The sequence below is a fragment of the Aegilops tauschii genome, chromosome 7, assembly GCF_002575655.3.
Source record: "Aegilops tauschii subsp. strangulata cultivar AL8/78 chromosome 7, Aet v6.0, whole genome shotgun sequence".
Classification (NCBI taxonomy): Eukaryota; Viridiplantae; Streptophyta; class Magnoliopsida; order Poales; family Poaceae; genus Aegilops; species Aegilops tauschii.
This window is the reverse complement of record NC_053041.3, coordinates 406,205,506-406,225,991: the sequence shown is the minus strand read 5'-3', so window position 1 is coordinate 406,225,991 and position 20,486 is coordinate 406,205,506. Positions and strand designations below refer to the sequence as shown.

Below are 20,486 nucleotides of genomic sequence, written 5' to 3'. Positions count from 1 at the left end.
CATGGCATATTCACAACTGTTTGTGTAAACTAAGCAGAAGCCATTTCAACAAACAAGAAGCAATGCAAGCTAGACACCACATGAAAGATGCAACCAATATGAATCTGCCAAGTTAAAAGCGCCCCATCATAAATGGCGTTTCAACAAATTAGAAGTGGCGCATGCTATAAATCATATGAAAGATGCAACTAATATCACACTGCATATACTAAAGGTGTCTCGTCATATTGATTCATGCGGGATACAAAAAACAATAGTTTTATGTAAGGACATGCTTAATAGACAGATGTACTATGTACTAAAAACAAGAAGACATGTCACATTAACAGGTATAATGTATAAACTAAGCAGAATAGCACATGCAATTTAACCAGATTGGAAGAATTACAGTCTAGACACCATATGCAACATGCAACCACATATCACGCTGCCAAGTTAGAGAAAGCACCTGCGATGCTGGTGTAGGGGAAATGCGGTCATCAACTACAGAGCTACGTTCACTATCTTCATCTGGCCTTGTTGTTTCTTGAGAATCATGTGGGGAGGCTGACACTGCATTCTTCAAAAGAGGATCTTTTCTCAAAGTAACCCACTGGGGTGACTGTCTCATCATAAGTGATTGATGAGGGATACACAAGAACATTAGTTTGATGTAAGAACATGGTTAAGAGACAAATGTACTAGTATGTACCAAAAATAGGAAGGCATGTCATATTCAAAGGTATAATGTGTAAGCTAAGCAGATGCAATTTAACCAAATTTGAAGCAATACAAGCTAGACATCCGGCTGGAGTGGTGAGCATGATCATCGAGGACCTGAGAGCCTGCTGGGTGGTGGGCTGCTTTGCCACCATCGTGGCTTTTTAGTTGGCTTCCAGGTGATGCCTATCTGTGCTGGGCTTGTTACTGGCTCGTCCAGTGCCCTGACTAGCTATTTGTCTTCTAGTGCTCCCGGGATGGCGGTTCATGTAAAAAATATCTTTCCTTATCTTAATAAAGACCGACTTCGGCCTTTCGAATACAAGCTAGACACCATATGCAACATGCAACCACATATGACACCGCGAAGTTAAAGCAAGCACCTGGGATGGTGGTTCATGGCGAGCGAGGTCATCAACTCCAGAGCTACGTTTACTATCTCCATCTGCTGACACTGCACCCTTTATAAGGCTGAAACGTGTCTGGCCAAGCCGCATACCACGCTGGAGCGACTTCTCTCTTTTCTTTTCTGCTTCTTTCAAGGTAGCAGCGTCTGAAATATCCTTGCCTAAAAACACAATAGTGAGAGTATGGGTGAAGTGTGTGCAGAACTAGTGCACTGTAAAAGTAGCAGATAGCAGGTGGCTAAAATATAAATGACAGGAGACATATGATAGCTCTACAACATTGCATGGCAAACAAAATTAGATTCTACTCCGTATGATTTTGTAATATATGAGCACAGGGATGGCTGGGAAATGCAGGTACTCCTCCAGCACACCACCACATGTGGTCCTATCAAAATAACAGTCGACTAAAAATAAATAGGTCAGTCGATTTTTTTATGAACCGTCCGATCTAGAAGGAATGGGCAGATGGCCTTCGTCTACCTCCCGCCAGTCACTGTTGACGATCTTTCTTGAACCGCCACGACCACCGGCCCAGATCCCTGCCTCTGCCACCCCGCCCACCCCTCGACCTCACACCACCGTCGTGCTTGGTAGCGCCCCCAGGCCATCCCTTTAATCCCGGCCGACCTCCAGATCGGGCGCCAGCAGCTCTAGGCCCCACACGCCCCTAAGATAAACACTGAGGCACTGCTTCCCCGGCGTAATAGGTGGACTAGCGCCTATTACGCTGGGGAATGCTTCCGTTAATTGGGAATCAACTGACCAGGAATTGAAATCCAGGGGGGCGACGAACCTCTAGCTAAGGTGACATAGTATATGAGGAGAAACCTTGTGCATCGCGAGTTACTAGGAACATCTAGTATCAAGAAGAAGTGGTGAACTAGTGTCTTCTGTGGGATGAATACTGTGCAAGCAGACATGTAAGATTTGCACGAATAAGGGAAGAGGAGTACCATTTCTGGTTGCCAGTGTTGTGTCCTTCATATGTCGCGGCGATTTTCTTCTTTTTGCCGGGGGAACCGATGTTTTGGAGGAGGGTGCAGCCTTGGACGAACCCATGGCCAAATTGTTGACTGTGTTGCCATGGTTGTATGTCGGTGGAGGGGAAGCAGATCTGAGGCGGCGAAGGACGGCGTAGAAGGAACAGCTCTGGTGCGGTGGACGGTGGCGAAGTTGGAGCGGCAGCGGTGAGGCGCAGGACGGCGTGGTTCAACTGGCTCGGGTACAGACAACTCAGCCTCGGCTTCAACTACTAGCCATGGAGGGCGTTGCGGTTGAGGTTGCGGTGGACGACGACGTCGGGGTATCGGCTCCAACATGATGGGGAGGGCGGCGGTTAATGGGTGGGATGGGGTGGCGGACAGAGGACGCCGGGATTTCGCGGCTGGTGGAGAGGTAGTTTTGGCGCCCACGGAGTACGAATGGGGAATCGGACCGGGGGGGAGCTAAGGGAGAACCATGTTTCGGTTTGGGATGCACTTGTTTTTGCCTTTTTTAACAGTTGGGACGCGCTTGTTTGAAATTTGGGGAAAGTACAAACTTTGCCCCCCTCGTAAATTTTGGACCTACTGCGGGTCGGGGGTAGCATGGTAATCCCAAGTGATCCAAATAGTGGGCGGAAGTGATTTCGGCCGCACGCATGTGTGCTTAGGCGGCCATTGTGTATGAATGTTTTTTGGAGGCGGTTGCGTGGCGTCTAGATGAAGGTACAGACCTATCCCGGTTTAGACCTTTGGACGTCGGGCCGGTAGGTTTCACGGGTCGGAGTTAGAAAAGTAATTTCCTTCTACTACCAAACATTGGTCTCACGCGGTTTCGGGCGAGTAGAGGCTCTTTTGGCGCTTCGTTCGAAATTTTGAAACAGAAGCATTCACGTTTAGAGTACTCTTGAACTTTGAGGATTGACCTAAATAGACAACGTTAAATTTGACCTTGTATGTTTGAAAACCTCATTATTATCCATTTCTTTTTGAAATTTTGACACTTGAAAATCCTATAACTACGATTATTTTGGAATGGAGGAGCTAAATTTGAATCTATTTTGTACACGACTATATATGCTATTATGTACAAAAGCAGAGCAAAGATTGGTGCCCCCATAATTTAGGTATGATTTACAAATGCCATGATATCGAATTCAAATAATTGAATCGACTTCATGTTGAATTCGAATTTTTTAAACCACCTTATGTTGAATTCAAATGTATGCTAGTTCATAGCTAGCTATTTATAATGTTCATTGTGTAACTTCCGTATGTATAATGTGCTTTACACACACAACATGATCTATACTCATGTTTATATTCGATTGCTAAAGCAATGCATTGTCTGGAGTTCAAAATACTAACTATGTGGATCAATTATGTCGAATAATAACATATACATGCTCAAATTCAATAGAATCTTGATGTCTGATGGATCAATGACTGTTCTTTACCCGAATTGCAAATATCATGATCCCATCTTAATATTTGGATACAATTTATATCTTTAATCAATGTGTACATCAGTCATTTACATGTAGTTTCACTCTCCATCGGTGGTTTCTCTCACACATGCTCACACACTCTCTCCCGAGGTGTCTTTCTCGCAGACATGCTCTCGATATAACCCTCCCTCCCTCTCGTAACCATTTACGACTGTTTTCACTAACCTTTATCACAAGAACTCTTCCTCTCACAAGCATACACACGCACAATACCCATCGACCCATTTCTACATACATAGACCTGCCTACGTGTCTCCTGTATGCACATTATCTTTAGGCATGTATCTCACGCATTGTCTCACACCTCTCTTCCTAATCGACGAGTATGATTCTAGCAGAGCATTATGTAGGATGCCCCTTAAAGTTACGTTGGATGAATAGTAATATCAGAGATAAGGGGTTACCTTAGTTCGAGGACCTAGGGTTACAAATCCTAGCCGGCTTTGTCAGTGGACACAGAGTCCTTCACGATTCTGCTATCTTTGTCTTGTACGACTAGTCATCCATGGGTCTCCCTAAATGCGTCACGGGCCAACCAATGTGGCGCAGGACGGAACTGAACCAAGGGCCTCACCTCGGCCCACCGGACCTCACGCGGTGACACACCCTCTGCCCCTAAGTCTTGTTATCTTCTCACACCCACACATACCAACACAGACACCACACAAAAAAAATTCTCCTCGTGCCTCTATCCCCTCCCCCCTTGCATATACACACTCAAGGGAATCTCTCGCCGTGACATAATATTCGTCTCTCTCTCTCTAGACCTCTCTCATTTCTCGTGCTATCTCTCCCTCGCCCCCCTCCCCCCGCCGGCCCCTCTATCCATGCCTCTCTCGAATACGTAATACACACACATACCTCTCTAGGCCCTGCCAAATACATCAACTACACATTCACACATGTTACATCACGTACCCCATTGATCAAAAGAGCCCTCTCTTCACGTTTATTTCGCATACAACATTCCTTTTGAATAAAGTGTGGCCAAAAAATTATTTTAGAATTTCTACATATATACAACATTACAAAGTTATATGGAGGAGTATGAACGTTAATTTGCATTGCATGGTGCCCACAATGATATTTATTCCGCACTGTGAATTTTTATATTTTTATACTATATATAAAGTTAGTCATAATAAAGAGAAACGAAGAGCATTGCTCTCTCCATCACATAAACCCCCTCTACGCCCCTTTCACGTATGCACACAAACTATCTCCTGGTCCTCTAAAAGTACGCTCCCAGCACATTCACGCATGTTTCATCTTTCTCTCGCGATATATACAATGACGGTCATTGTATTTGAAGCGAAAGCATGATACGTACATTGGACTTCAGAATCCATTCATTACGGTCACCATTTACGTTTTGTGGTTATTATACAGTCACAGTCTCACCGTACAGCTCTGTGTTTGCTCAAGACACGACTAGTTGACCAGTTAAATGCTCCACGTGGCACCTCTAGTGTTGCATCATATTATCTCACTACCATTGGGCCCACCTATCGGCTTGTATCTACTCTACATCTACACTCTTATAAAAACAGAGTTGGTGATGATGGTGTGCCTGCCATCCTGCAATATAGGTCGTCTGGTTTATATCTGATGGATAGGAAGGAAACTATGGCAATTTTGCAAAAAAGTACCCACACACATCTTCATATTTGCAAATAAGGCCTTCCCGCGTTCATCCTTTTCTCTCACAAGATAAACTAGTCATAAAAATGCATCTTGATGTTACGTGCAACGCACGGGCATCTTGCTAGTAAGAATGAAAACAAATGACAGAAAAATATTAGACGATGGTTCGAAGTCATGACCGCGGGCACAACGGACAAGGTGGCCTTGTATTGGTATGTTGAGCCGTCTGTTTTAACACACAGGGGCTGGTGTGGTGATTATACACACACGCACGCATGCACACGAACTACAAGCACGCAACACTCACACGAACACATGCAACCACGCACGCACGCAACACTCACACGTACACACGCTGGCACGCACACATGCAAGACTCACACGCACACATGCACGCATGCATGCACACACCACACGACCAACACACACTCTCACGATCAAGTGCTCAACCTACACGTGCATGCGCACACATCAGGCCCTGACAGACACATACACGGGTTGGAGTCTTGTCGTGTCTGCGTAAATTTGTGTTTATCTGACCTTTTTCCTATGCGAACTGATAGGTGGGACCCACAAGGAACGTGGTCAATTTAACTAGTCAACATGGTGCCACGCAGACTATTTGGCCGGTCAACAGAGTGCAATCCGATGCTGAACGGTGAGCAAGTGACCGTATAATCACCGCAAAACGTATATAGTGACCGTAATGAGTGTATTGTGACCGTATTACGCTTTTCTCTCTATAGGCCCTCCAAAACTACATCTCTACACGTTCTCGCATGCTACATCTAACAACTATGCAATACAACACTACTACTACACTCTAACACAATAAATCATATGTGTTTTTAGTTTTACTAGATATCATATTGTTACTTAATTATTCAGTTTCCATACATTAAAATTGCCTTTGAAATGTATGGCCAGTATCATCTACCGCGCAGGAAAAATCCCACCCTTTCCTGTTTAATCGGGTTTCTATCGATGGATGGTGCGAAACAGCAAAACTATAGTACTATAGTACTACACAGTACAAGTAACAGTTCACTAGGCCGCCATGTCGTGTACTCCTCCGTCGTAAGAGTGGAGTGCTCGCTTTCATAAATGTTCTGGTCCCTTTCGCCGACATGTGGGACATCAAGCTACCGGGTCCACGTGCCATACCAAAATATAGTGTGGAGCAGCAAGGGTGAAGCACCCCAGTCATGGCGCCGACATAGTTATGAGGAATGAGACGTAAAATCATAAAGCTGCACCTTTCCCGCAGTTAAGTTGGAGGGAGGAAGTAATAATGCTAAAAAAGAAGTTGGAGGGACGAAGCAACCATCATCTCACTCATTGCTGAATCCGCTTCTCCCTCATCTTCTTCAAGTTAACCATGTGTTGCTTCTGCCGTTGTTCTGCCTCATGTGGGACACGGATCAGCTTGGTAAAGCACTGACACGTGGGACCGCATGTTAGCAAACCGCCAGACCAACATCCTCTAAAAATAAGAAACCTCCCCCGACATCCGCGCGGCAAAATCACCTCCTTTTTACTAATCTTGATTCTATAATTTTTTAGATCAATATAATTAAGATTTGTATAGATAGCACACAGGAGCAAAACCAAGTGTGGTACGGTTAAGGGCATCCACAATGTGTAGCCAAATGTGAATATAGCTTTTGGCATCGATGGGAACCATTATGGACGGTGCTGCCAAAGCCAAAAAGATGGAACCGAAGCTCCCTGATTGATTGATTGAAGGAATAGAAAAATGCAACGTCTCTCCTCTTTCTCCCATACTTGGACGCATGTATAGTATAGAGCACAGAGTCTACTCCCATGTCCCTTCTATCACAAATTACAAAGCAGTGAGGCGTCAAATCACAAAGCACGGACGAAGCAACCATCATTTCACTCTACGCTGACTCCGCTTCTCCATTGTCTTCTTCGAAGAACCACCTCACCGCACTAAGCTGGACGGACGACGCTATTGTGTACTAGTAGTAGTAGTACATTTACGCGTCCTTTGGTTCAACGGACTTCCTGGATGCAAATAAGGCAGTTATCTCGGCTTGCAGGCGACACTTGCGAACGACTTACCATGATCTCCCTCAATGGTGTTCCCCATCGAACGCACTTCGCCAAACCACAATGTTCGAGATATCGTCGACGTCACCGCAATGGGGAAGGAAGTCAGATAGTTACTACCTCCTTTTTTTGTACACAAGGCCAGTATATCAAAATTACAATTTGCAAAGGCAAGCATGATATATTTATTCAGTAGAACAGTTGATATGGAAGCTCATGAATAAGGAGAAACATATATTTTGTTCCAAAAGTAAATCAAGAACAATGTTGGGTATACCAAAAGCAAGGTGAGTAGGAAATATTTAATCAGTAGAACAAATGACCTGGAGGCTCATAATAAAAGGGAAACATTTCTTTGTTCCAAAGCTAAGGCAAGACGATCAATTCACATTAAGTTAGATACAGAGAGTAGAGTTAGACAACAAAATCAAGCCAGAGCGCCAGTGAGAGATAAGGAACCTATACAGTTCAACTAAAGCATACTATTTGATAACTTCACTTGACTGTCTTGTCGTTCAACTTCTCACATGGCACGTCACATGAACCTGCTGTGAGTTTTTAGTTTAACCAATCAAGCCATAGAAAAAAATCATGGATAATATGGTTATGTTCTTTTAACCGACCGCTTGTTGATAGTGAGCGATGGTTTGCCCCATAGTTCACACCATATTGGTCTTATGCGTAAGAGTTCAGTTTAACATGCGAGGAACAATCTATTGAACAATGGTGTAAGAGTTCCTTTAACATGCAAAGTACTGAACAATGGCATAAGGCCAGCATGCTACCTCTTGTTACGGTCCTCTCACAAAGACATGGTTCGCTACATGGAACTCGGCCCCTTGTCTTTTTGGCACGTTGGCGTTTATGGCGGCGCTTACCTGAATATTTGAGACAACCAGCGTCGAATACAACATCGTTAATAGGAATTAGAGACAACGACGCTGGTACTCTATATATACACCCATACCTTCATCATCACTGATGTAAACAGCATCGCTGATTATTTCATAATGTGGTTTTATTACTGGAGTCCTATTAATTGTGAAAGCAAAAATGCAAGAGAGTGGGATCAATGCAGACCTAGAGAGAACAGTCCCAACAAAAATAAAATATTGGTTACTCTCATAAGTGTTAATGCGCATTTTATTTTGAACGTGGTCATATTCAGTGGAGAGGGAGGGAAAAGCAGAGCAAAGAAAATTGGTCAAGCTGAATTGAAATCACATATAAGCAGTACTTATATTTTAACCAAGCACGAAAGGCATTCAACATACTGTAATCTTGAAGCAAAAGTTTTTCGTAAATAAAACAAATAATTGTTTGTATCCTAAACCCATCACGTACAAGAACATGAAAAATAGCAAGTGTTTTGGTATACTGAAGCATCAGCCAAAAGGCTATGACTACTCAGTTTAGTCCAACAACAAATCTAAGTTTCGGTTCTTTCCAGCTAATCACAAGCATCCAAATATATGTGTACCAACATAGTCTAGTATCTTAATTAAAAGGCACTCAAACAGCATATACGGATTTAACTCTTTCTCAAAATATTATACATGGATTTATCAGTCGATCCACAAGAAGGGTAGCTTTAGAATTTTCGTATCTTATTTTGTTCTTAATGCTAAATCCATTCAAGCTATTTATTTTGTACTATCGATCCAGTAGTCGCTGTACAGAAACATATCTTACTCTTCGTTCTAAATCTATGTTGCATGATGTCACTTGACAGCAGACCTATCCTCACAAGGCACAAATATTACTGTCTCTACAATATATATATTCTGCAAACATTGCCAAGGAAAGAGAACAGTATGCATTTAGAGCTACAACATATGTTATATGTCTTCAGTCCAAAAAACAGCCAAAACTTCACAACCATGTTTAGCTATTTTTTCCTGTCTACCGATTTAGAGACTGGAAATGTATTATGTATGATGTATATTGGAAATGCAGGATAGAAAAATGAAGGAAAGTAGTAGCAACACAATAAAATATGGATATCATCTCCGCAATGGATATTACTGCTACTCATTTAGTAACCCTATAGCAAGAAAAATAACTTTTGGTATTTCATAATCAGCACAATTAACTGAAAAGTACCATCATTTCCATGAAGTTGAGAATTTAGAAATTAGATGTCAAGAATGCAACAGGTGCTCAAGGACAACTGAACCTAGGTAGAGATACTTATTGCCAAACACACGCCCAATCCTAGACTCCCATTTGCCGTTGTGGTGATGTCTGTAAAAACATCTCTGAATTTCACCGACATGTATACGTGCAAAGATTTTCTTGCAAGAATCCAAATATGTTCAGTAACAAATCTTGCAAGATCAGCTCTACCTTGCAACTCCTCTGTACTTGGACACCCCCTCTTCAGAAGCATGTGCTTTTCCTACGTAAAGAGGCATGGAACAAACAGTAATCTCAGATCCATAAGGTCAAGATAAAATCCGTCTGATCTGATAGCAGGCAGAACTACTTGTCAAAATTTGCAGTTATTTGTGTACCTCCGGAGCGAACCGATGTACTCTTCCCTGGATTGCTCCTCCATTTCCTTCAACTCTTGGTCGTAGCTAGACAGCTGCAAAAGGTTCGTCAAAATCCAATTAAGAAGTCAGGTACGTGTGCCTGCATTGTGCAAGTTCTAGGCATGCCTCCGCGTCAATGAATAATACCAACACACTGAGGAGTAGCTTGGAAGCGGTACTAGGAAGTCGAGGATGGTGTCGTGGCCCCAGTACTTCAATGCCCTCAGGTCGTAGGCGCGCGCCGCCGCTTCCTCGCCGCCATACGCCCCTGCAACGACGGCCGGCTTTCATATATCTCAGGGACGCCAAGACTGAGCTCTAATATCAACAGCTCAGTACATTATCAATGCCTACTAAGAAGAACTGGATGCCTACTAAGCAGAACTGTATGCCCACTCAGGCAACTTTGTTTTTTTTGCTTTCCGGTCAGATGATACAGGCTCACGTACATATGCTCATTTTACTTTTTTCTACTACAGTTTCAGGAAGCTGTGTCTTTCGTAGAGCTCCTTCCTTTTGTATGATGTTGTTTAGTTAATAGGAGAGCTCACACTTGTGCTAACAAACAAATAGTAATACTGCTATTTAACCATGCTCAAGAGCTATTTACCAGTTCAACAGTTATCCTGTCCTACTAATTTCACAGCTTGAGTTCAGTACGGATTACAGAGTATAAATATAACATGAGCTACACTTTATAGAGAAGAAATAATCAACTATACTGTACTGCTTGCATGTTTTCCATTAGTGTATGATTACAAAGTCAGAACAAACTTGTGGCCTGACAAGTGACAACTAAGCTAGAGCAAATATACAGTTAATTAGTAAAAATCATAAATCATATTCAGGCTATCAGCATCTTTCTATGGATATACAGGGGATCTCGTTCTGCACCCCAATTTCTTTTGTTGGTGCTCTTGCCGGCAGCCCAACGGGAGACAGAGATACCCTGCTTCTGAATCCCGTTATCCTTTGGTGGTTCTCTTGCCAGCGGCACAGCATGACACGGGGAGGGCAGGGAGATGGCGCGAGGGAGAAGTGGGCACTACCTGGTGGCTGAATTAAAACTACAGGGGTCGGAGAAGGGGAAGGGAAGGGGAATTATACCAAGCACTGACCTTCTGTGAGCTGGATCAGCAAAGGATCTAAAGGGCCGCAGTAAAGGAACGGTGCTAACGAAGGCAGCAACCATGGGTGCTTGTTCCCATGGAACCTCTCCTCAGCTGCTGCTAGGGAGTCGAGTAGCAGGCTAAGCAGGTCGTCCTGGACGGCAGCAAGAGCCAGGCGTGAGCCACGTATAGGTGCACAGCAGCAGGGAGATTGGAAACAAAAAGAGGAAGGAAGAACACACCTTCCACATGGTGGCAAACCGAGCAAATGGCAGTCGACATGCAGGGTCAGATCCGGAACCAGAGGTGGAAGGCGAGGAGGAGCAGCGCTGAGGCGACGGCGGAGACGACGAGAAGCCGCCGCCGCGCCGACCCCCTGGGCCACGCCGCCCGCGCCGCGTGTCATACGCCGCCGCCTTTGCCTCGCCTCACCATTCCTCCTTCCCTCCTGTGGGAGCCGGGGCCGGGCCGGGCCGTTAGGGTTTGGGCGGCGCCAGATCGGAAGGGTGGAAGGAGGAGAACATGAGGGGAGGAGGCCGGGCGGCGACGGTGAAGGAGGCAGTGATGGCGGCGCTAGGGGCGAGAGGAGCAGAGGGAGGTGCGGGTGCGGGCGACGCTAGGGGGAGAGGGAGGCGCGGGTGCGGCGGCGCTAGGGGGAGAGGAAGAGGAGAGGGAGGCGCGGCGGGTGCGGGAGGAGGAAGGCAGCGGCTAGGTCGTCTCCACAGGAGTGGCTGGCTTTTATATCCCTGTGAGTGAAATGACGAAAATGCCCCCGGCGGGGCTGGCTATTTACACGCGGTGGCATGAACGAGACGGTAACTATTCATTGTAGCAGTAACTTTTTTCGATCCAACGGCCCAGGTCTTCCACGAGCGAGATCCGGCGGTCCTAAACGCATCCAGTAAACGATCCGACGGTCGACAGTCGCTGAGCTCTGAGAAGCCTCATGTTCTCCCTAGATACTTATATCAGGATTACCTTCGGCGGAGCGAATATTGCCACTGAACAACACTCATGGTGCAAGATAGAAATATTATTATAAGATAAGCTAGTTCAAGTGATCATGAATAGCAAGGGAAACCGCGTGTTTTATCACTGCTGTTATATAGTTGAAATCTCAGCTGCAAAAATCATGTCATGGAATAGAAGCTACCATTAATCATGTTAGTGCAAGAGGCCACAAACATGCTACCTAGATACACCCTTTGGATCACCCTGGTAGCAGCCAAGCCCTCTGCCGTTCCGCCAGAAGGAGATGAGATTCTTCTATCTTTTCTGCTTCTGAAAAAAAACATAAAAGGCCTACAGATCAAACCATCATATATATGACCACTTCAGTTTCAATAATTTATTGATTCTCTTAAAATTAAATGATGTCTCGTCATCTTGTGTTTGCTTAAATATATAATTAATAGCCAGGGATTAGAGGCCGGATGTATGAAAAAAAATTAAAGCTTGGCTGCTGCACAGTCATTACCAGTTGCATGGACAACAGTGGACGGAAAGCTAGATAAGCAGGATGCCGCTTTGCAAGCTTACTCGTGCATCAATGAACCGTTGAAGAAGTGAAATCTATCCACATACCCAGGTCGCAAGCTTACTCGTGCATCAATGAACCGTTGAAGAAGTGAAATCTATCCACATACCCAGGTCGCTTTGCAAGCTTACTCGTGCATCAATAAACCGTTGAAGAAATGAAATATATACACATACCCAGGTCTATGAAAGGAGCCTAGAGAGGCCATCTAGTACTGTCACCAAGGGGAGATCACTTCTTGTCGAGATCGATTGAGCCTCTTCTCGAGCTCCCGGGTCCCGATGTGTCATGTCTTCCTCAATCTCACTGCACCATTCCTCTCCCCTTGCGGCATCCTCTCTGCTGCATTAATCATATATTGCATTTGCAGCAATATAAATGCCATTCTCAGTACTCCACAACTTACAGTAGTAAAATATCTAGCTGATTCTCTACGGTTCATTTACTTGAGAACTGCTGACAGATTTTGTTCTACATGCAAATTGAATACTAGAGAGTAGCTAAAATCGAAAGAAGAGAAGGCACAAGGATGTACACGCCTACTGGAAAGTACCTAAAACTGAAAGAAGAAAAGGAGCAAGGATGTATGCACATGTTCCCTAAGCACTTGATGTTAGGCTCCCTCTTCCCCAAGCTCGCACCTGCACCTTCTTCTCCCTACCTCTCCTCCTCCCTGAATCTTCCTCTTTCTCTCTTTTCTACCAGGGAAAACTAAAGCCCCGCCATGGCTTGGAGCTCTCCCTGCCAGCCATGGAGACCCGCCTCTACCTGCAAGGAATTCACGCCGCCGCACCAGATCCCTCCGTCTCACACGCCCGTCCGCCGTCACTCAGGTCTGGCGAGCTCCTGCCTAGGTCGCTAGATCCCTCGCTCCGGCCTTCCTCGTCGTCACCGGCGACCCCTGCCTGGATACCTCGCTCGGCGAGCCCCGCCTCGCCGCCCGCCTTCAGATCAACCAGATCCGTGGAGAAGGCAGGGGTGAGCTCCTCCATGGCTTCTCGGCTGCTGCAGCGGTTGGGGCGACGGCCGAGTCGCGGGAACCGGCCGTGAGGCAGGATCCGGTGCGCCTCCGGTAGATCTAGGTGGGGGGAGACCGGCGATGGGACCACTGGTCCCGTGGGCGGGGGTGGCGGGGCGGTGGCGCTCTGGGGAAGACGGCGGCAGCGGCGCGCTCGGGAAGATGGCGGGGGCAGCGGGGTGGCCAGGGAAGAAGGAGGGTCCGGCGGCGCCGGTAGGAGGCGGCGATGACGGCGCGCCGGAAGGAGACGGGAGTGGTGGCGCACCGGTAGGAGGCGGGGTAGGCAGCAGCGGCGACGGGATCGGGGGGAGGTTGGGGATCGGACGAGGGGATTTTTTTTAGCGGGTCGGGCAGTTCGGGGTGTGAGAAGGGGACGAAAAAAAACCGACGAAAAAAACGGACGAAAGTGGTGGGACGAAAATAAACCCGGAACGGAGACTACCAACTGAGACATTAGGAGTAGAGATTATGTTCTGAGATTGATGTTGCTACGACTTTGCCATGCTTAATGCTTGTCACTTTGGGCCCGGGTGCCATGATTTCAGATCTGAACCGTTTATGTTATCACCATTATATCTATGTTCTAAATCCGATCTTGCAAGTTATAGTCACCTACTACGTGTTATGATCCGGCAACCCCAGAGTGACAATAGTCAGGACACTTTCCGGTGATGACCGTAGTTCGAGGAGTTCATGTATTCACCGTGTGTTAATTCTTTGTTCCAGTTCTCTATTAAAAGGAGGCCTTAATATCTCTTAGTTTCCAATAGGACCCCGCTGCCACGGGAGGGCAGGACAAAAGATGTCATGCAAGTTCTTTCCATAAGAACGTATGACTATTTACGGAATACATGCCTACATTATATTTATGAACTGGAGCTAGTGTCGTATCTGTTGGAAATATGCCCTAGAGGCAATAATAAATTGGTTATTATTATATTTCCTTGTTCATGATAATCGTTTATTATCCATGCTAGAATGTATTGATAGGAAACTCAGATACATGTGTGGATACATAGACAACACCATGTCCCTAGTAAGCTTCTAGTGGACTAGCTTATTGATCAATGGACATTTGATGTCGTTGATAACGGGATCACATCATTAGGAGAATGATGTGATGGACAAGACCCAATCCTAAGCCTAGCACAAGATCCTGTAGTTCGTTTGCTAAGAGCTTTTCTAATGTCAAGTATCATTTCCTTAGACCATGAGATTGTGCAACTCCCGGATACCGTAGGAATGCTTTGGGTGTACCAAACGTCACAACGTAACTCGGTGGCTATAAAGGTGCACTACAGGTATCTCCGAAAGTGTCTGTTGGGTTGGCACGAATCGAGACTGGGATTTGTCACTCCGTGTAAACGGAGAGGTATCTCTGGGCCCACTCGGTAGGACATCATCATAATGTGCACAATGTGACCAAGGAGTTGATCACGGGATGATGTGTTACGGAACGAGTAAAGAGACTTGCCGGTAACGAGATTGAACAAGGTATCGGGATACCGACGATCGAATCTCGGGGAAGTAACATACCGGTAGACAAAGGGAATTATATACGGGATTGATTGAATCCCCGACATCGTGGTTCATCCGATGAGATCATCGTGGAACATGTGGGAGCCAACATTGGTATCCAGATGCCGCTGTTGGTTATTGACCGGAGAACGTCTCGGTCATGTCTGCATGGTTCCCGAACCCGTAGGGTCTACACACTTAAGGTTCGATGACGCTAGGGTTATAGGGAATAGATATACGTGGTTACCGAATGTTGTTCGGAGTCCCGGATGAGATCCCGGACGTCACGAGGAGTTCCGGAATGGTCCGGAGGTAAAGATTTATATACGGGAAGTCCCGTTTTGGCCACCGGAAGAGTTTCGGGCGTGACCGGTAATGTACCGGGACCACCGGAGGGTTCCGGGGGTCCACCGGGAGGGGCCACCAGCCCCGAAGGGCCCTATGGGCTGTATGTGGAGAGGGACCAGCCCCTTAGTGGGCTGGGCGCCTTCCCTCCCAGGGCCCATGCGCCCGGAGGTTTGGTGGAACCCTAAGGGGAGGCGCCCCCCTTGCCTTTGGGGGCAAGGCAACCCCCCTGGCCATCGCCCCCTCCTCAGATTGGATCTGAGGGGGCCAGCCCCCCTCTCCCTTGCCCCTATATATATGTGGGTGGTGGGAGGGCAGCAGCACCCAAGTTCTGGCGCAACCCTCCCCCTCTTCCATGTCCTCCTCCTCTCCCGCGGTGCTTGGCGAAGCCCTGCAGGATTGCCACGCTCCTCCATCACCACCACGCCGTCGTGCTGCTGCTGGATGGAGTCTTCCCCAACCTCTCCCTCTCTCCTTGCTGGATCAAGGCGTGGGAGACGTCACCGGGCTGCACGTGTGTTGAACGCGGAGGCGCCGTGGTTCGGCGCTTAGATCGGAATCAACCGCGATCTGAATCGCTACGAGTATGACTCCTTCATCTGCGTTCTTGCAACGCTTCTGCTTAGCGATCTACAATGGTATGTAGATGCAATCCCCTTCCCTTCGTTGCTAGATTACTCCATAGATTGATCTTGGTGATGCGTATAAAATTTTGAATTTCTGCTACGTTCCCCAACAGTGGCATCATGAGCTAGGTCTATGCGTAGTTTCTATGCACGAGTAGAACACAAAGTAGTTGTGGGCGTCGATTTTGTCAATTTACTTGCCGTTACTAGTCTTATCTTGATTCGGCGGCATCGTGGGATGAAGCGGCCCGGACCGACCTTACACGTACTCTTACGTGAGACAGGTTCCACCGACTGACATGCACTAGTTGCATAAGGTGGCTAGCGGGTGTCTGTCTCTCCCACTTTAGTCGGATCGGATTCGATGAAAAGGGTCCTTATGAAGGGTAAATATAAATTGGCATATCACGTTGTGGCTTTTGCGTAGGTAAGAAACGTTCTTGCTAGAATCCCATAGCAGCCACGTAAAACATGCAACAACAATTAGAGGACGTCTAACTTGTTTTTGCAGGGTATGCTATGTGATGTGATATGGCCAAAAGGATGTGATGAATGATATATGTGATGTATGAGATTGATCATGTTCTTGTAATAGGAATCACGACTTGCATGTCGATGAGTATGACAACCGGCAGGAGCCATAGGAGTTGTCTTAATTTATTGTATGACCTGCGTGTCAATGAAAACGCCATGTAATTACTTTACTTTATTGCTAACCGTTAGCCATAGTAGTAGAAGTAATAGTTGGCGAGACAACTTCATGAAGACACAATGATGGAGATCATGATGATGGAGATCATGGTGTCATGCCGGTGACAAAGGTGATCATGCCGCGCCTCGAAGATGGAGATCAAAAAGGCGCAAGATGATATTGGCCATATCATGTCACTTTATGATTTGCATGTGATGTTTATCATGTTTACATCTTATTTGCTTAGAACAACGGTAGCATAAATAAGATGATCCCTCACTAAAATTTCAAGAGACGTGTTCCCCCTAACTGTGCACCGTTGCGAAGGTTCGTTGTTTCGAAGCACCACGTGATGATCGGGTGTGATAGATTCTAACGTTCGAATACAACGGGTGTTGACGAGCCTAGCATGTACAGACATGGCCTCGGAACACATGCAAAACACTTAGGTTGACTTGACAAGCCTAGCATGTACAGACATGGCCTCGGAACACAAGAGATCGAAAGGTCGAACATGAGTCGTATAGTAGATGCGATCAACATGGAGATGTTCACCGATGATGACTAGTCCGTCTCACGTGATGATCGGACACGGCCTAGTTTGACTCGGATCATGTATCACTTAGATGACTAGAGGGATGTCTATCTGAGTGGGAGTTCATTAAATAATCAGATGAACTTCATATCATGAACATAGTCAAAAGGTCTTTGCAAATTATGTCATAGCTTACGCTTTAGCTCTACTGTTTAAGATATGTTCCTAGAGAAAATTTAGTTGAAAGTTGATAGTAGCAATTATGCAGACTGGGTCCGTAAACTGAGGATTGTCCTCATTGCTGCACAGAAGGCTTATGTCCTTAATGCACCGCTCGGTGTGCTGAACCTCAGCATCGTCTGTAGATGTTGCGAAACATCTGACATACACGTTTTGATGACTACGTGATAGTTCAGTGCGTAATGTTAACGGTTTAGAATTGTGGCACCAAAGACGTTTTGAAACGTCGCAGAACATATGAGATGTTCCGAAGACTGAAATTGGGATTTCAGACTAGTGCCCACGTCAAGAGGTATGAGACCTCTGACAAGTTTCTTAAGCCTGCAAACTAAGGGAGAAAAGCTCAATCGTTGAGCATGTGCTCAGATTGTCTGAGTACTACAATCGCTTGAATCGAGTGGGAGTTAATCTTCCACATGAGAAAGTGATGGTTCTCCATAGTCACTGCCACCAAGCTATTAGAGCTTCGTGATGAACTATAACATATCAGGGATAGACATGATGATCCTTGAGCAACTCGCGATGTTTGACACCGCGAAAGTTGAAATCAAGAAGAAGCATCAATTGTTGATGGTTAGTAAAACCACTAGTTTCTAGAAGGGCAAGGGTAAAAGGGATACTTCATGAAACAGCAAATCATTTGCTGCTCTAGTGAAGAATCCCAAGGTTAAACCCAAACCCGAGACTAAGTGCTCCTGTAATGAGGGGAACGGTCACTGAAGCAGTACTACCCTAGATACTTGGTAGATGAGAAGGCAGGCAAGGTCGACAGAAGTATATTGGATATACATTATATGAATGTGTACTTTACTAGTACTCCTAGCAGCACCAGGGTATTAGATACCGGTTCGGTTGCTAAGTGTTAGTAACTCGAAATAAAAGTTGCGGAATAAATGGAGACTAGCTAAAGGTGAGATGACGATGTGTGTTGGAAGTGTTTCCAAGGTTGATGTGATCAAGCATCGCATGCTCCCTCTACCATCGAGATTGGTGTTTGCGTTGAGCATAAACATGATTGGATTATGTTTATCACAATACGGTTATTCATTTAAGGAGAATAATGGTTACTCTGTTTATTTGAATAATACCTTCAATGGTCTTGCACCTAAAATGAATCTCGATCGCAGTGATACACATGTTCGTGCCAAAAGATATAAAATAGTAATGATAGTACCACATACTTGTGGCACTGCCATTTGAGTCATATTGGTATAGAACGCATGAAGAAGCTCCATGTAGATGGATCTTTGGACTCACTCATTTTTGAAAAGATTGAGACATGCGAACCATGTCTATTGGTATATATGCATGAAGAAACTCCATGCAGATGGATCGTTTGGACTCATTTGATTTTGAATCACTTGAGACATGCAAATCATACCACATGGGCAAGATGACCGAAAGGCCTCGTTTTCAGTAAGATGGAACAAGAGAGCAACTTGTTGGAAGTAATACATTTGATGTGTGCAGTCCAATGAGTGCTGAGGCACGCAGTGGATATCGTTATGTTCTTACTTCACAGATGATTTGAGTAGATGCTGAGTGTATTTACTTGATGAAACACAAGTCTGAATTATTGAAAGGTTCAAGTATTTTCAGAGTGAAGTTGAAGATCGTCGTGACAAGAGGATAAAATGTCTATGATATGATCATAGAGATATCTGAGTTACGAGTTTGGCACACAATTAAGACATTGTGGAAAGTGTTTCACAATTAATACCGCCTGGAACACCACCGTGTGATGGTGTGTCCGAACATCATAACTGCACCCTATTGGATATGGTGCATACCATGATGTCTCTTATCGAATTACCACTATCGTTTATGGGTTAGGCATTAGAGATAACCGCATTCACTTTAAAAGGGGCACCACGCAATTCCGTTGAGACGACACCGTTTAGAGAAACCTAAGTTGTCGTTTCTTAAAAGTTTGGGGCTGCGATGCTTATGTGAAAAAGTTTCAGGCTGATAAGCTCGAACCCAAAGCGGATAAATGCATCTTCATAAAATACCCAAAACAGTTGGGTATACCTCCTATTTCAGATCTGGAAGCAAAAGTAATTGCTTCTAGAAACGAGTCCTTTCTCGAGGAAAAGTTTCTCTCGAAAGAATTGAATGGGAGGATGGTGGAGACTTGATAAGGTTATTGAACCGTCACTTCAACTAGTGTGTAGCAGGGCACAGGAAGTTGTTCCTCTGGCACCTACACCAATTGAAGTGGAAGCTTATGATATTGATCATGAAACTTCGGATCAAGTCACTACCAAACCTCGTAGGTCGACAAGGATGCGTACTACTTCAGAGTGGTACGTAATCCTGTCTTGGAAGTCATGTTGCTAGACAACAATGAACCTACGAGCTATGGAGAAGCGATGGTGGGCCCATATTCCGACAAATGGTTAGAAGCCATGAAATCCGAGATAGGATCCATGTATCAGAACAAAGCATGGACTTTGGTGAACTTGCCCGATGATCGGCAAGCCATTGAGATAAATGGATCTTTAAGAAGAAGACGGACGTGGACGGTAATGTTACCGTCTATGAAGCTCGACTTGTGGCAAAGAGTATTTTCACAAGTTCAAGGAGTTGACTACGATGAGATTTTCTCATCCGTAGCGATGCTTAAGTCCGTCGGAATCATGTTAGCATTAGCTGCATTTATGAAATCTGGCAGATGGATGTCAAAAACAAGTTTCCTTACCAGTTTTCGTAAGGAAAGGTTGTATGTGATACAATCAGAAAGGTTTTGTCGATCCTAAGGATGCTAAAAGGTATGCTAGCTCCAACGATCCTTCCATGGACTAGAGCAAGCATCTCGGAGTCAGAATATACGCTTTGATGGAGTGATCAAAGTTTTTGGGTTTATACAAAGTTTGTTAGAAACTTGCATTTACAATAAAGTGAGTGGGAGCGCTACAACATTTTTGATAGGTATATGTGAATGACATATTGTTGATCCGAAATGATGTAAAATTTCTGGAAAGCATAAAGGGTTGTTTGAAAGGAGTTTTTCAAAGGA

General features: G+C 45.3%; 1 protein-coding gene across 10 annotated transcripts; it reads right to left on the bottom strand.

Moving 5' to 3' along the window:
• Positions 1–7,651: 7,651 nt before the first annotated feature.
• Positions 7,652–13,842, bottom strand: LOC109750142 (AP2-like ethylene-responsive transcription factor At1g79700). 10 transcript variants are annotated; one of them, XM_045232049.1, is made up of 7 exons: positions 13,048–13,842; positions 12,671–12,836; positions 11,200–12,238; positions 10,967–11,111; positions 10,004–10,116; positions 9,828–9,901; positions 9,243–9,712 (listed from the first exon to the last, which is right to left on the bottom strand). In XM_045232049.1, the coding sequence occupies exons 3-7, from the start codon at positions 11,206–11,208 to the stop codon at positions 9,694–9,696; spliced, it is 360 nt and encodes a 119-aa protein (XP_045087984.1). In that variant the 5' UTR covers positions 11,209–12,238; positions 12,671–12,836; positions 13,048–13,842; the 3' UTR covers positions 9,243–9,693. The 10 variants fall into 10 exon arrangements, 6 of the variants coding, with proteins under 6 accessions (XP_045087984.1, XP_045087985.1, XP_045087987.1 ...); XR_012189031.1 differs by adding an exon at positions 7,652–8,192 and having other exon boundaries at positions 9,661–9,712; positions 9,996–10,116; positions 11,200–13,842; XR_012189032.1 differs by having other exon boundaries at positions 9,243–9,558; positions 9,661–9,712; positions 9,996–10,116; positions 11,200–13,842.
• Positions 13,843–20,486: the final 6,644 nt, after the last annotated feature.

Coding starts and splice junctions, on each gene's coding strand:
- LOC109750142 (XM_045232050.1), bottom strand. Junction 10,117..10,966: donor GCTGATCCAGCTCACAGAAG/GTCAGTGCTTGG, acceptor CCGTCGTTGCAG/GGGCGTATGGCGGCGAGGAA. Junction 9,902..10,003: donor CGCTTCCAAGCTACTCCTCA/GTGTGTTGGTAT, acceptor AACCTTTTGCAG/CTGTCTAGCTACGACCAAGA.